This window comes from Cariama cristata, unplaced genomic scaffold (assembly GCF_000690535.1).
Source record: "Cariama cristata isolate BGI_N322 unplaced genomic scaffold, ASM69053v1 scaffold17939, whole genome shotgun sequence".
NCBI classification, from domain to species: Eukaryota; Metazoa; Chordata; class Aves; order Cariamiformes; family Cariamidae; genus Cariama; species Cariama cristata.
Window position 1 is genome coordinate 3,966 of NW_009637652.1, and position 14,634 is coordinate 18,599.

The window sequence follows — 14,634 nt, forward strand, 5'->3', positions numbered from 1 at the left end:
GTTTATGAGGGTTGTGTTCTCCCTTCTGACCATCTTCCATCTTCTTTTTATTGCTTTGGAGAGGACCATGAAAGGTGTTGCTGATGCCTCTCATTGAAACCTTAGATGAGGCACAAATGAGAACTCAGATCTGAGAGCTTTTCTGGAGCCCACTGCTGCATGTGGGTGGTTTAGTCAAGCTGGATTGGTTGGCGCTGGGCTCCAGAAGAGTCCCAGCACAGGTATCTGGTGGCTGAGAGATTCCTGGCATGGTGTTTACCTTTCTCCATGTCCAGTGGTGCAGTTCAGAGATCAGGGGTTTTCATGTGGAGCGTTGCTTTCCCAGGAGGTACCACCAGGACACTGTCTTCTCCCTCAGTGGTGCATGGTATGCTCTGTAGTCCTGGCTGGCCCTGAGCTCTCTACCATCTCGCTTGCTTTCCAGGTGGAACCAGGTGTGCAACCGCTGGGACCTGCCTCTGAAGGACATGAAAATTTCCCTCCCAAAAATGCAATAACAAACCAAGAAAGCAGCCAACAGATACAGCAGCTGGTGAGTTGTGAACCTAGTTTTGGGTGAAGGAGTGCTATACTTTTTATTGAGGTTTTCACCCATGCAATTCAGACAGAGATTGTGGGGACTGAAGTCTTTTTAGGTGCAACTGCTCTGCAAAAGTGGAACGCTTGGGGAATTGGTGGGAAAATACAGGCCACTGCATGGAGAGTGTTGCTGGGTGACAGCTGCAGGTATTGGGCTGGCGAGGGAATATGTGACACCAAAATGAGGGGGAAACGCACCAGTAGATTCTGTGCTGTGTTTGGTTTAGTCTTACTTGAACTGGGAACAGATATGACTGACCTGGGAGAGATACTGTGTGAGGAATATGTCCCTTGGGAATTATTCCAGCAAACTAGGACAGTTCACAGTGAGGTTTAGCAGTTCTCTATCTGAAGAACTGAGTGGTAGCGAGTAACTGCAGATAAAGGTGTATAACCAGAGGATGTCTGCTCTCTGTTAGATGTCATTTGGATTAGGATAGGAACTAAGATAGCACAGCTAGTGTTTCAAGCTGAATATTTTGCACAGCTCTGTCCTTTTGTGCCCCACATCCTGTCTTCCATGCTATTCTATACAAATAGGAACAATCCATGCAAATGGGAAACAAGAGAACTGTTTCCAGAAGATGAAAGGCTTGGGGAAGAGAGGAATAGCTGTTTCACTTGAAAAGGTTTTTAGTTTTACTATCTTTAAAAAAATATCTCACTTGATTTCTATATTGTTTATGTTTTTCACAAAGAATATAAAAATAACTAATGTAGCATTGGGTCTGAGAAGCTGAGCTTGAATTTCTTATGCCTTGTAAGAATGGGAGCTTGCTGATCTACTTATGCTTGTTTCATGCAGGAATTTGAACTCAAGAAGAAGCGCAAAAAATGTGAAAACCTTGAGCATGAAGTGAGGAAAAAGCATAAAAGATGCAAAGAACTGGTAAGCATTCTTGTGGCCTACTGTTGTGAGCAGAATGGTAGAAGAGGAGTTAAGTTGTTACGTGCCTCTCTTGGATTCTCTTCAGTTTATCTTAATAAGGAATCACCAGTCTTTCTCTTAATTTGAACAATGTCCCAAATTTTGGGCTCCAGCCCTTGAGGCTGAAATTGTTTATTTAGTCTTTCAGCTAGCTGCGGGTTGAATATAGCTACATAAATCACTGGATCAAACTCTGTGGCCTTTGCTAGTTTGGGGAGATACTTACCATTTTCACATGCACTCCAGACAAGTATCAAAAGATTTCTGCGTCTTGAGATGATAAATACACAAACCCACGGTCATTTTCTTGTACTTCTTAGTTGTTGGATGAAATCTTGCCTCTGTTTAATTTCATGGAGGTTTTGCAGGTGATATCACAGCATCTTTATTTCTCCCTCTGTTTTTACTTTGCTGAGCAGCACTAGTGGCATTAGTGACTATTGACAATGTATAGTTTCACCCAAGGGTACTTACCTTCTGAATAGATGTCTTGCTCAAATCTCAGTTCTAATGCATAGCTCAGGCTCATATGCAGTTCATAGTGCATAGCTCAGCCTCATTGTCTGGGTTAGAATGGGACGTTTAAGGAATGCGTTGGCCATTGTATGTTGTTAGACAGTAGCTCTTCGAGGTCAAGAAGGGACCAACTCACCTTGAGGTACTGGGACTTAGAGTGTGTGCACAGGAAATTGGAATAGCCAGAAAATATTTGATGATCCGTCAAACATTGGGATTGGGAAATGTGTGTGTGTCTATGTGGAGTCATGTGATTATGCAACTATTAAATTCCTTTAATGCTGTACAAAATTGCTGCAGATGGACTGGACCTGACCAGTTCAGTCGGTGTCTCTTCATATGTCCATGGTCCCCTGCCTGCTCAGAGACAGTATTCTCTAAGGCAGAGCGATAGCTGGCTCATGTTGCTGCCTTAACGCCAGACTGAATCCTGGTTTCGGTCAGCCATTTAAAACTCTTGAGTTTGCAGTCTGGGACTCTCTTTAGCATCATTCTTCCAAATAAATTTTCTTCTTTAACTGAAATTTGTCAAGAAGACTGACCTTGACCCACCAGTGAAACTTGATGGAATGTTGTAGGTGGAGATGGAGTTCTAGAGAGCAGTATGTAAATGATGTGACACTGGAGTTGTGAAGTAGACAAGGAAATGTCTTTCTCATTCTGGCCTTTGAGGCTACATAAATGGGAAGAGAAACTTAAGAGGTCATCTGGCACAAGGCTGGTATCTGCCTGAGCAGTGCTGCACGCTGTTGCCTTCCACTCCTCAAGCAGCATCCCATCACCATCCTGCACCATCAGTCAACAGAAGCAACAGAGCTGCTCTGCAGAATAATTTGACGGAGTTAGTCTGAGGACCTTGGTGTAGTAATGCCTGCTCTTTCTGGACAGGAGATCCAGCTGAAGGAGGTACAAAGTGAAAATGCACGACTGACTGAAGAAAACTTGCAGCTGAACGAGAAGGCTGGATGGGCAGGACAGGTGAAAAACAGTGTCTTTCTTTGGATAGAGCATTAGCCTCTGTTAAATTTTGCTGAGAAGAACTTGCTAGCATGCTAGGTTTTCAAGTTACCAGCTTGAGTAATGATCACATGCCATACCCCATGGTAACTGCAAGGAGAGCAGTTAACTGCTCTAGTTTTATTACAGAGTTTCCCAAGACTTGAGTGAGATACTTTGTCCTTACTTACGTTCATACTTCATTTACCTGTGGTAACTTGTTAATGAGTTCCTAACCAAAGATGGGTAGTGGTTGGTGGGGAGCAGTGTGCACTGGTCAGAGTGGCAGTAGAGCAGAACGCGTCGCTGCAAGCGGTGCAAGCGTATGGTGTGTTTGAAAGTCCTCAGTCACCGCTGACATTTTTTTGTTCTCCTCAAAGAGTGGTTTTGGTGGCTGATGATGGGGCAGGGGAGAAAGCCACCCCTGTAATTCAGAGCTGCCCTTGCCAGATGGAAAACCCAAAAGCTTCAGGTCTTGGGACAAAGGCAGGATAACTTGCATTGTTCAGTTTGCAGAGCAGATTTCAGGGGAGGGTGGCTGGACCTCGGAGGCTTGTGTTCTAGGAACATGTGCTTGCATGTGAGAATGGTGAAAGAGTTGGTACTCCAATGAAGATCTTCCATGGATTTCTGTTCCCAGCTCCTTCTCTGGACAACTGTAATGCACAAGAGTTAGAAAGTCACTTGTCTGGCCCATATGTCAATGTTCCCACTGTGCATAAGGCTTCCCACATGTTTAATAACTGTTTGTTCTAAGTGGAAATGTTGTCTTTGCTTGATAATATGCATTGCTAATAGTCATCAAGCTATAGTGCACTCTAGAACCAAAATACGTTGCTGAATTTGCTGTAGTAAGTGGAGGAGGTAAACATGATTTCAGCAGGCTACTGAACTTTCTGTACTGTTCTCTGTGTTTAATCCTACCATCTAGGATTCAAAAAAAGGTTGTAAACCTTTGTGCTTTTTTTAATATCTCTTCAGTATGTAGCCTGTTCATATCCCAGTCCCTTGCTCCTTGCAAATGGGGAGGGGAGATGAGTCTAGTGGGAGAAGTGATATGTGCAAATAAAGTGTTCATCACATTGAGGACTGATACAAATGCTTGTGTATTTGTTTTGAGTGAAAGCCAGAGGGAGAGGAGGTTCATGATTTTGGTATCATTACAAGTAGAAAGCAGGTCTGGAAGATAGCCTATTGAGAAACAGAAATTAATTGTCCTCCTTTATTTATACAAGAAGCACCTATGGCTACTTGTGCTAATTGAAAATCCTTTCTCTTCAGGTTGAATCTGAGAATGCTGACCTGAAATTGCAGGTTGTTTTGGTTACTAAGGAACGGGATTCAATAATTCAGACAAATCAAGGACTCCAAACCAAGCTGGAGAATCTAGAGCAGGTGCTGAAGGTCAGTAGGATCCACATAGCTGGAAGGACTATCCAGACACTTAGTGCTGCTTTTGGATGGCACATGTTGTCTCTCTGCTTTTTTTGTCCTTTGTTTTGTCTCTATGCTTCCATTGGGAATTCTGCTTCTGCGGGATCCTGCAACATGGCCTTCCAAAGTGGGCAGAAGTGCTTTAGAAAGGCTGCTTCAGTGATTTGGGTGGGAGGGGAAATAAGGTGGCCATCACTGATTTAATGATTTTTCTTTGACTGTGTTGCTCTTGCTTGTGGCAGGAGTTTCTTACTGTCTCCTCTTTTTAACGATGACCTGAAATACAGGCCATGTTTTGACTTCATGGCCCATGATAGGACACAGGACAGTATTTCAGTAATGTCGCCCTTCAGCTATCTGTGAATTGTTCTGCAGCACATGAGAAATGTGGCTGAGCGAAGGCAGCAGCTGGAAGTCGAGCACAAGGAAGCGCTGCTAGTCCTGCAGGAGAAGCAAGAGGAAGTCAGACGGTTACAGCAGGTATGCACTGTGTGAGAGAATGGACATTTTAATCTCTGAATCTCTGGAAAGTGATGGGACTCCTGCACCTTGCTTCCTTGGAATTGCGGTGTATGGAGGCGGTGTATGTGAGTTTACAGGATAAAGTAAACCAGGGAAGAGTGTCTGCGTCTAGGTGAACTCTGGTACCTGAGCAAAGTGAAGGGCTTTTCTCATGAATGGCAGTTCTGACCTCTCGCTGCTGTTTGTCCAAAGACCGAAGATACTTTCAGTCTGTACAATGTTTTCAGTCTATATTGGCCTATCAAGGTGGTGATGATAGTAGAAGTGAACTTAGGTAGGCTGCTTTCTTATTTACTCCATTTCTTATTTCTTCTTAGGCACAGGCAGAGGCAAAAAGAGAACATGAAGGAGCAGTACAGCTTCTAGAGGTAAGATAGAAGAAAACAAGATGGATTAGTGGTTGTAAATTTGGTATCTTTTGTTTCAGCTTTCTTGATGTCCTGGGGTTTGTTGGTTCTTCAGCAGAATGCTTGAATATCTTGACCAAATGCAACGTGTTGCTGCCGTGAGCGAGTATGGGTTGTGCTGTCTCTGGGGTCAGAATTTGTGGGGTTTAAATACTGACCTGCTCAGTCCTCAGATAGGTCACTTCATTCAGATTGTTCTCAACATCTCTTTCAGGGATGCGCTAAGAAACCAACCTCAGATCTGCTTGCTTCTATTTCCAGGATCACCTGCAGGGAGGAAGAATACTTGTGTCCATGTGATTTGAAATTTCTTTTGTGTATATGTGCTCTATGCTTTTTATTAGGGGGAAAAAAAGGAGAAATGTGGCCTTTGCCTGAGCATAACAAGGGATGAAGTTTGAGGCAGGTCCGTTGTCCCATTTGCTAGGCTGGGACCAGCTGTGCATGCGCTCTGACATCCACACAGAACATGCTTTGCCGTGGTGACAAACAGCTTAACGGTGCAGCCTGGCAGATGTGATGAGCACTGTTTTGGTTTTGATTTGCATTATCTCAGCGTTTATCAGGATGACTTTGGAGAAAACCTTGGCTGTGGATTCCTGGAACTGCAAAGGCAAAGCACCAAACCCTGGAACTTGATGTAGTGATTTAGTGACTGCCAGAGAGTTGGGTTAGGTGTGATGGCAAATGGGACAGCTTCTGCTCTCTCAGTCCACTGAGGTTTTCTGAGTACTAAAACATCTGAGACAGAGCAGAATGTCTCACTGCACAATACCTGGACCGTGAGAGCTCATGCTAATGAGGCCATGGCCGTGTCTGTAGTGGTGACATACAGTCAGAGGTGACAGGCTGAATTCCCTGCGTCCACTGCTGTGCAACAGCTCTGTGGCTGTTAGGAGCCCAGGAGAGTGGAGTGAGATGGTGAGTGTCTTTGATGGAGGCAATTGCTCCATGACTGTGAATAGCATCTCCTTTGAAGGGGATCTGACCTATATCTGAACTGTAGAGCCCAAGAGTGCTGGGCTCCTACTGAAAGGGATTGAAATTGTTGCATGCTGGGTGAATATCATGGGGAAGTGACATTATGTATTGCCCCATTGCCACGTCCTTCCTGGGACATCTGCTTTCGGCTGCAGAGACAGGATCAGAGCTGATATGAGTGCTGCTGTTGTGTCAGCTGGTGTTTTAGCTGGCTTCTTAGGAGCTTTTAAAGAAAGGGAGGTTTGATGCTTGCCAGATGTTTTCTGAACTAATTCATTGAAGGACTGGAGAAGCTACTTAGGTTTAAACTAGACATCTACCAGCACAGAGGAAGAAAGGGACAGTCATTTTGCTCTGTATTTGAGAGGCTGGAGGCTGGTGGTGTTCTTCTGCAAAGGCCTCATCAATAAAGTATTCTTGCTTTCATGTTACTGGTACAGCGATGCTTTAAAAGTTAGTGACACCAGATGGACCAAAGAAAGAGAAATTGTCATTAAAAGCTAGTTTAGTGTGGAGCAGCAGTTGTTTAAACGATTTAGCTATAATCATAGTCATTCCAGAACATCAGTGTAGAGCAAAAATAGTGGGTTTGGGGTGCCTACACTGCATATTGTCATTTTTACATGTGTTTGAATTGCTTTTTGATGTAATATTAATGAATAATGAGTGTGGTCCGTTTCCCTGCTGGAAGAGTTTGGTCATATGATTGTCCTAAGTGGAATTTCCCCCCTTGGAGATGTTCGAAACTCACCTAGACAAAGCTCTTGGCAACCTGCTGCAGCTGACACTGCTTTGAGCTGAGGCAGTTGGACTGGGTGATCCCCAGAGCTGCCTTCCAACCTCAGCTATTCTTTAGTTCTGTGATAAGGCAATGATGGGGTTGAGTAGAGTTGTGGGGTGGTTTCTGTGTGCAGAAATGCCGTGGATAGGACTGTCTCAGCTTAGAAAGAAAACCTTGAGGGTTATGGTCATGGGAATGAAGGAGGTCAGTAGTGAGTACATGAGACAAGATTCTCAACTGCCTTTTGTACTGCATAGATGCAAAAGGTGACAACCTGATTTCAGAAATCCAGTGTAGAATTTTGTTGGGAAATATGGTGAACAGAGCTCAACTTTGCTTGTTTTCCTTGGCCTGGGAGCAGGGTGCATGACTGAGCAGGCTGTAGCTGCTTGAAATCATGTCAAAGCCAGGTTCTGAGCTGTGCGTTGCGATTCCCAGTACTCCTTGGTCTCAGACCTGGGGAAAGGTCTGGACACAAGTGTCCATTCTGTTGATTCTATGGGTGGTTGCAATGTGCTGGGAAAAGAGGGCTTGAAATTTAGCACTGACACTGAAAGCATATTGTGATTTGGCTCAAAGCATATTGTGATTTGGAGGCCCTCAAAAAGTGCATGGTTATCTTATTCATGCATTTGGTATGTGGGATTTGGCTTTTTTTTAGCAAGCAGATGCTTCTGGGTATGAGGTGGGAATCTCAGTATGGAACAAGGCAGACGCTGAAAGTCGGTGAGAAAACAATTTCATTCACACTGAGGGTTGGGTTATCTTTGGCAGATTGTTGATTTTTGGCTAGTGTAACTGCTGATGTGGTTTTATATCTCTTTTTGCTTTTCTTCTTGCTACCAGAGTACTTTGGATTGCATGCAGGTACTGCTATAATCCTGTCAAACAGGACATTTTTCTCCTCTGTCCTGACTTTTAACAGTTGGTTGATATTCTTGTTTTAACTATACTTTGGAAAAGATTGCAAGAGTGTCACCTCCAAAAAATAAATGTTATTAAAGGAGCTACCTACTGCTATGAGTTTGATGGAGCAGCTGCTTTTCTGTTTAAATGCTTTGCTTTCTTGACCAATTCAAATTAGGAGCTTTATTTCTTTTGGCACTTCCAGATTTTTAGAATTGTCCAGCTGTTCACTTTTTCCACGTCATGTAGATTTTAAAGGTCTTTTGGGAATTACTTGCAGTCCAAGAGTGAAGTGTTTCCTTCAAAACCCCAAAGCAATGATGATATCATTGCAAATGAAAATGTCATGGAGAAAAAGACAGGTCCTGCTGGCTTTGTAATTGCTTGGAAGATGGCAAGCAGAGATTGTGAATAATAGTTTTCACAGAAGAGGTAGTAACTAATGAAGTTATAGTCTGGGAGCTGTGATAGCTGGCCTATTCATAATGGTTTGGAAAAATGGCTTATATGGAAGTGATAGCGTTTGTAGCTGATAGAAAACTGCTTTCAACAGTCACCTTCAGATTTGAGTGCAAAGAGCTGGGAGAAGATCTCGTGAGTGACGGGGAGGATTAAATGACAGGCAACACCGACTGTGCAAAGGCATGCACATGGAGGAGAAAGAGCTGTGACTAAACATGCACAGTGGTTGGCTCTGAATTACCTGTTGTGTTAGGAAATGCAGTGTTTGAGGTAGGGTGGTTTTTTTTGGTTTTTTTTTGTTTTTTTAAAATGTCAGCCTAATTCACAAGGCTGGTTAAAAAGGCAAGTACAGTGTTGGGAACTTTTAGGAAAGGAATTGGGAATAGCCCCAGGACATCATCCCCCATCCTGTAGAAGTAGCACCCACATCTATGTGGAGTTATGGATGTTTCTTTAATCCCTTTGGCGTTAGCCCTGCTTTGAGCAGGAATTTGGACTGCAGACCTGTAGAGTTCCCTTCTAGCAAAATGGTGGTTCTCTGATCACAAAAACATATAGCAAAAGATATGGAGGAAGGTAACAAGTGGCATCTGGATGGGGAACATCATCTATAGGAGAAATGTAATAGAGCAGCCAAGAAGGAGAGTGTCTAAGAGGACAGGGCTGAGCCAGTGGTGGTTGGGTCAAGCTTGGAGTGGAAAATCAGAGTAAGTTCCTGAATTGGTGGTTAAACTGACCCCACCAAGCCCTGCTCCCTGCTCTTGCAGCCTCTTCTGGTAATCATGCTACACAATCTCAGTGGGTGTGAGGCTCCTCTTTCTCCCCCTTTTGGGTTAGGCATAGACACAAAAGTCTCCTATCTCTTCTGTGTCTGGGACCTGATTCCTGCAAGCTCCTGGCTGTGTCCTTAGGCTCCTCTTCCTTATCCCCTTGCCTCCTAGCACTGCCCTGGAAACTTGCTGCTTGCCCAGCCGTGTGTGAACCTCTGCAAGTAGTCCACTAGAAGTACACATTGTGTATGATATGGCTGTAATACTGAAGGGATGTTTGTACATTGTTTTGAATAACGCAAGGTCTAAAAGACACCTGACTAATTAGGTATCTCAGAATTAAATTGTGGATTATCCAGGCTATTGGCTTGGCAACTAGTATAAATCGTTTAATAAATTATACAGAATTATTAATATGAATTATACAGAATGATTAATAAATTTACAGAACCAGGTACTATTATGATGTTATTAAACACAATATCCAGATGCATCTGCTGTCTCAGGTCTCCAGACAAGACGGGAAAACACTCTCTGGTCCTGCAGTCATTCTGTACCTGTCTCTTGTTGTAGACTGCGTCCCAAGGTTGGATCGGGGACAGATGTTGGTCTAGAGGAAGCCCTGCTTCAATCCAGTGCCGCTGTTCTTACTATTCATGGTTTCTTTTCTCTATTAATATGTAATGCGTAGGGGAGAAGCATTTATGTGAAAAATCTTAACAGTAAGTAAATTCAAACACTCATGTTTGCAGAGGAATCCTGTACAACATGATTTAGTGAACAAGGAGTTGACTCTGAGCAAGTGGAGAATGCACACACTTCTGGACGTTGCTCATGGCATCTGATATTCTCTTTCAGTTCAGAGACAGTTACTTCTTGCCAGACTTTGGAGACTTCATGCATCCTTTAAAGACTGAGAGTGCCTAGCTAGTTGTGGAGAAAACAAGTGATAAACTGACATGTTTAAAGCAATATGTCACAATAAAATAAAAATGCATGCACCTTTGTAAGTTGGTAGGGAGTGGGCTAGAAAGATTTTGTGGTACTTCGAGACCAGAAAGAAAGCTTTTTCCAGGTCAGATGTGTTATTTTTAGAGCTGCCTAAAAACCAGACTTTCTGTCTCACATAATATTTCAAAGCATGATTTATTTTTTGAATTGGAGAAAAAGTCACTTCAAAAACATTTTGTAGAATGGAAAATTTTGAAGAGCACAATGCAGTCATCTGTTTTGATGCATCTTACCTATGTAAAATGATAAGTGACTACAAAGCCTGGCGTGATCTCAACCCAAAGAGAAAAAAGGGAACAAATGTCATCTCTTGCAAGGCAGAGCCTGCACCTCAACCAGAGGCACTAAAGCCAAATTAAATATTGTCTGCATTAACTCAGTTAAAGTACTGCTGATTAGATGATATATTCCCATGCAGCACTAATGCTTTTTGTGTACTTACTACCTGAAGTGCATGAGCAGGGTCTAGGAAGCTGGAGTAAGCTGTTGCATGGTGAAAGTGTGAGAAAGAGGGAAGGAGCAGTTGCATTCTCCTGGGAATTGATACGCCTACAACTAGGGAGTATGTGGGGATGTGTAAGGACAGCCAGGACTCAGCAATATTTTGGAAGGGGAAGATATAGAGATGGTAGAAAGAGAATTCTAGTAAATACAAATGGTTCTTTAGTAGGAATATGTCCTTCCCTCTCCATAGTATTTCCCCAAGGCTCCCCTGCATCTCGTCTTGCTGAGGGGTAGCTTTCTTGTACTCAGCATGCATTTTCCTGGAGCAAATCATCTCTGTAGGACCTGGTGGCAAAGTGTGTGGGCTGCCCACATCAAAAAAAATGTTCTGCAACATGGACCAGGGTGCTGATGCTCTCTGCCCTGCCTAGCACCTGGAGGAGCCAAGATGTGGAGGGACAATTGGAAATCCTGCTCAGAACAGTGTGGAGGCCAGGGCAAGGTTTTGGAAGCTTGTTGTAGCCTTTGGAGTGATGGATGAGATAGAGCATTGGGAGAGCAATTCTTTTCGGCGATGTGATTTTAATGCTCCAATAAACATGCAAAGCCTTTTCAATCTTTTTCTTTTCAAGGCTTATGTATCTTTGACTTGTCTTATCTGGTCCTGTGCAGGGCTTGGTTAAGATATTGAAGTTCAAACCCAGCATTTCAGGGATAAATTGAGCTTGCAGTCAGTCTCCTCATAGATGATGAATCTCAGGTTTTCAAAGGTGCTATAGATGCAGAGCTGCCAGTTCCTAATGACTATTCCTGGGCAGGGCACACCTTTAGGCTCTTGCAGTCTGAGACACCCTGAAAAGATGCAGCAAAGGCAAATGCTGTTTGGAGCCTCACTGGTGGTTTTGATATGGGTTTGTGTCTTACCTTGTTTTTCTCCTGTCAGGCCCGGGTAAAAGATCTAGAAGACCAGTGTCGCAGTCAAACAGAGCAGTTCAGCCTCCTGTCTCAGGAACTCAAACAATTTCGGCTTCAAACAGGAAAAATCGACCTCCTCAGCTCTACGCTGGTGACTTCTGAGCTTCCTCTTGCTCTGTGCAGCTCTACCCCGCAGCCCCACTGGGAGAAGGGTAATTGCTGGAGATACCTGCATGTGTTTTGACGAATGAGTTGTTATTTCTGTAAATGGAAAGGTGTAAAGGAAATAATGCAAATGTTTAGTTAACTTTTGGGGTCTCTGTCTCTCTCTCTCTGTCTTGTAAATACCTTTTGGTTCATTTTGTAGTCATAAAGAGAACTTGGCATTTCTCTGACCAAAGAGAGCCCAGGGTGTCCAGTCTGTTGAGTCACATTTTTAGATACTTGAGCTGCTCTAAAGGGTGTTTGCTCACTGTGATGCTCACTGCTGATCTTGTATTCTGCCTGTGGCTAAAAGTAATGGACAGATTATTTTATTGCAGAATCAACTGTTCCTGGATTGCTCACTCACCAGAGCGTGAAGAAGGTTCACAATGAAGAGACTGATGAGTTGGAGCTGTCACAGCAGGCGTCTTATGCCACTGTTGGCTCCCCAGTTGCTGCTACCAGTTCTCAGAAACAAGCCAAGAAAGTGGAATCTCAGTCAAACTCTTCAAAATCAGAATCCATGCAGAACAGTCCAAAATCCTGCCCAACTCCAGAGGTCAGTATGGGAGTGCCCTCTGTGGCCTGTGCTTTCTAGCCACAAGGAAATAAATGCATTGCTGAGAGCACCAGTAATGTTGCATTCATTCTCTCCTGGCTGCCTGAAGGAAACGGAGGAAAAACAAGAGACAAGCTGTAGGAAAAAATTGAAAAGGCCTTGTATACCCATGTCTGTAATGCTCATTTGAACATATTGGTGTGCTCCAGGAAGGAAACAACTGGCTAGGCAGAGTGCTGGGAGCTTGGAGGAGGAGTGGGGTGGGGAGATTGATTGGTGGGAAGTGTGGGAAAGCTCTTGCTAAGCTTCCTTGTGACATCTCAGCTACCATTAAAACACACAAAGGCTACAAACTTACTTATAGCATGCTGAGGAACTGTGTCCAATTTTTGGCTTTGAACTGTAGATGAGGGACTCAAACTGCTTTGCTGGTGCTTTTAGGTATTAAAATTTAAAGAAACCATGAAAAGATACTGAGTTTGTGCTAGCAGAGGGATGAAATTAGTAGGCTTTGCTTGTTTGTGTCACCAAGATCTTGTAGGTGGTTGTTGCTTCTCCTCCTCAGCTCTCATGTAGTTACAGGGTGCAGGTGTTTGTTGTCCTAGGGCATGATGCAAGATTGCATTACCAGGAGTACAGTACCTTGAAAAGGTGCTCTGAACTCTTTCAGAGATTAACTTTGATGGTTCATATACTAGAAAAAATACCTACTTTGTATTCTGGTGCCTGCAGTGGGTCTTCACCAAAGTAAAGTTTGCCTTGAGGTCTGCTTTAAAAAGGCAACTTGAATTGGTTCGTTGGCACCATTTCAAGCAAACGCAAGGGAAGTGCATTTCCTCAAGAAGTATGATTGCATTACCTAACTCATTGCCACTGGATGTAAAATTCCAAAATGTAATGATCAAAAAAAACACAGACAAATTTCTCAAAGGTGCTTCTGCAAGTAGCCACCAAATGCATTCAGGGTGCAACCTCCAGCTGAGGAAGTCCATAAGTAGCTGATTAATAGAAAGTGAGAGGCTATACCAGGAAGATGAATTTCATGCTTGCCCTGTCTGTTGTACGCTTTCCTTCAGCATGTGCTACTGGCTGTTATCAGAGCCAGATGTTCGGACTAGATGGCCCTACAAGTTCTAACCAAAGCTCTATCTAATGTTCTGAAAATACGTAAGCATTATATTGAAGTATTTACAGGTGCTGGAGGGGAACTGCCTGAAGAAAAGCACTTAGAGACTTAGACATCTAATAGAGCTATAAGATTTCCTTTGTTTAGATTACCATTTATGTTGCACACAGGGACAGCTACCATTTAGAGGTAGCAAGAAATGAATATGCTGAATTATGGATATGTAAGGTGGAAGGGTCCTCCCGAGTCTCTAGCCCAATCTCCTATTCCAGTGGGTCTGTCACCGACACTGGATCAATGTGGCAATGGCTTTGCCTAGCTGAGGCTCTGAGTTCTTCAAGAATGTAGATCCCTCACCTCAGTGGGAACCAAGGCTGCATCACCCAACTGGGCAAGGATTTAGCTGAGGCTCTGAGTTCTTCAAGAATGTAGATCCCTCACCTCAGTGGGAACCAAGGCTGCATCACCCAACTGGGCAAGGATTTTTTTTCTAAATGTCTGACTGGAACCCATGAAGCTGCAGCTTGGAGCTGTTGCCTCTTATTACTACTTCTGCACCTTAAAAGTCATTCTTCCAGATGGTCCTTAGCTCAGTGGCCAGACTGGCACCATCCATGAGCTTAGAGGACTTGTTCACTGATGTTTGAACCCTTTCAGTGTTCCTTTGCTCTGATTTGGGCCATATCATATCCTTCATCTTTAATGTTTTTAGGTGGACACTGCAAGTGAAATGGAAGAACTGGATGTTGACAGCGTCTCTCTAATGCCAGAGCCAGGCAGCCAAGGCCCTGCAAAGCTCCAGGTGTTCTTAGCTCGATACAGGTACTGGGTCATTTCTTGTGGTCTATGAGGTTAGACAGGTTACCTCATAGTTACCTACTTCACACTCTTCTCTAGGATTCACCACTGTTAGGGGTGGATATTAGGTTAGGCCATGTATCTTATTTTGCCATGGGATTTTTTGAGACATGTTATTTCCTGCACAAGCAAATCCAATGTGCTTAGCTTAACAAAAACATAGTAAGCTCATTAGTTGTTCAGTGAACAGCACTGTGTGAAACTTTTTTAATATGATATTAGATGGAAAATTGAG

The 14,634-nt window shown here is 43.5% G+C and overlaps 1 protein-coding gene across 1 annotated transcript in view; it reads left to right on the forward strand.

The window, feature by feature from the left end:
- Nucleotides 1-406: 406 nt before the first annotated feature.
- Nucleotides 407-14,634, forward strand: part of BZRAP1 (benzodiazepine receptor (peripheral) associated protein 1) — a 44,462-nt gene continuing 30,234 nt past the window's right edge. Inside the window, exons 1-9 of the mRNA XM_009708423.1 lie at nucleotides 407-532; nucleotides 1,385-1,468; nucleotides 2,912-3,001; nucleotides 4,301-4,423; nucleotides 4,829-4,933; nucleotides 5,293-5,343; nucleotides 11,681-11,864; nucleotides 12,195-12,415; nucleotides 14,254-14,363. Of these exons, the coding sequence (XP_009706725.1) occupies nucleotides 4,832-4,933; nucleotides 5,293-5,343; nucleotides 11,681-11,864; nucleotides 12,195-12,415; nucleotides 14,254-14,363 (668 nt within the window). The 5' untranslated portion in view covers nucleotides 407-532; nucleotides 1,385-1,468; nucleotides 2,912-3,001; nucleotides 4,301-4,423; nucleotides 4,829-4,831. The remainder of the gene's footprint in view (nucleotides 533-1,384; nucleotides 1,469-2,911; nucleotides 3,002-4,300; nucleotides 4,424-4,828; nucleotides 4,934-5,292; nucleotides 5,344-11,680; nucleotides 11,865-12,194; nucleotides 12,416-14,253; nucleotides 14,364-14,634) is intronic.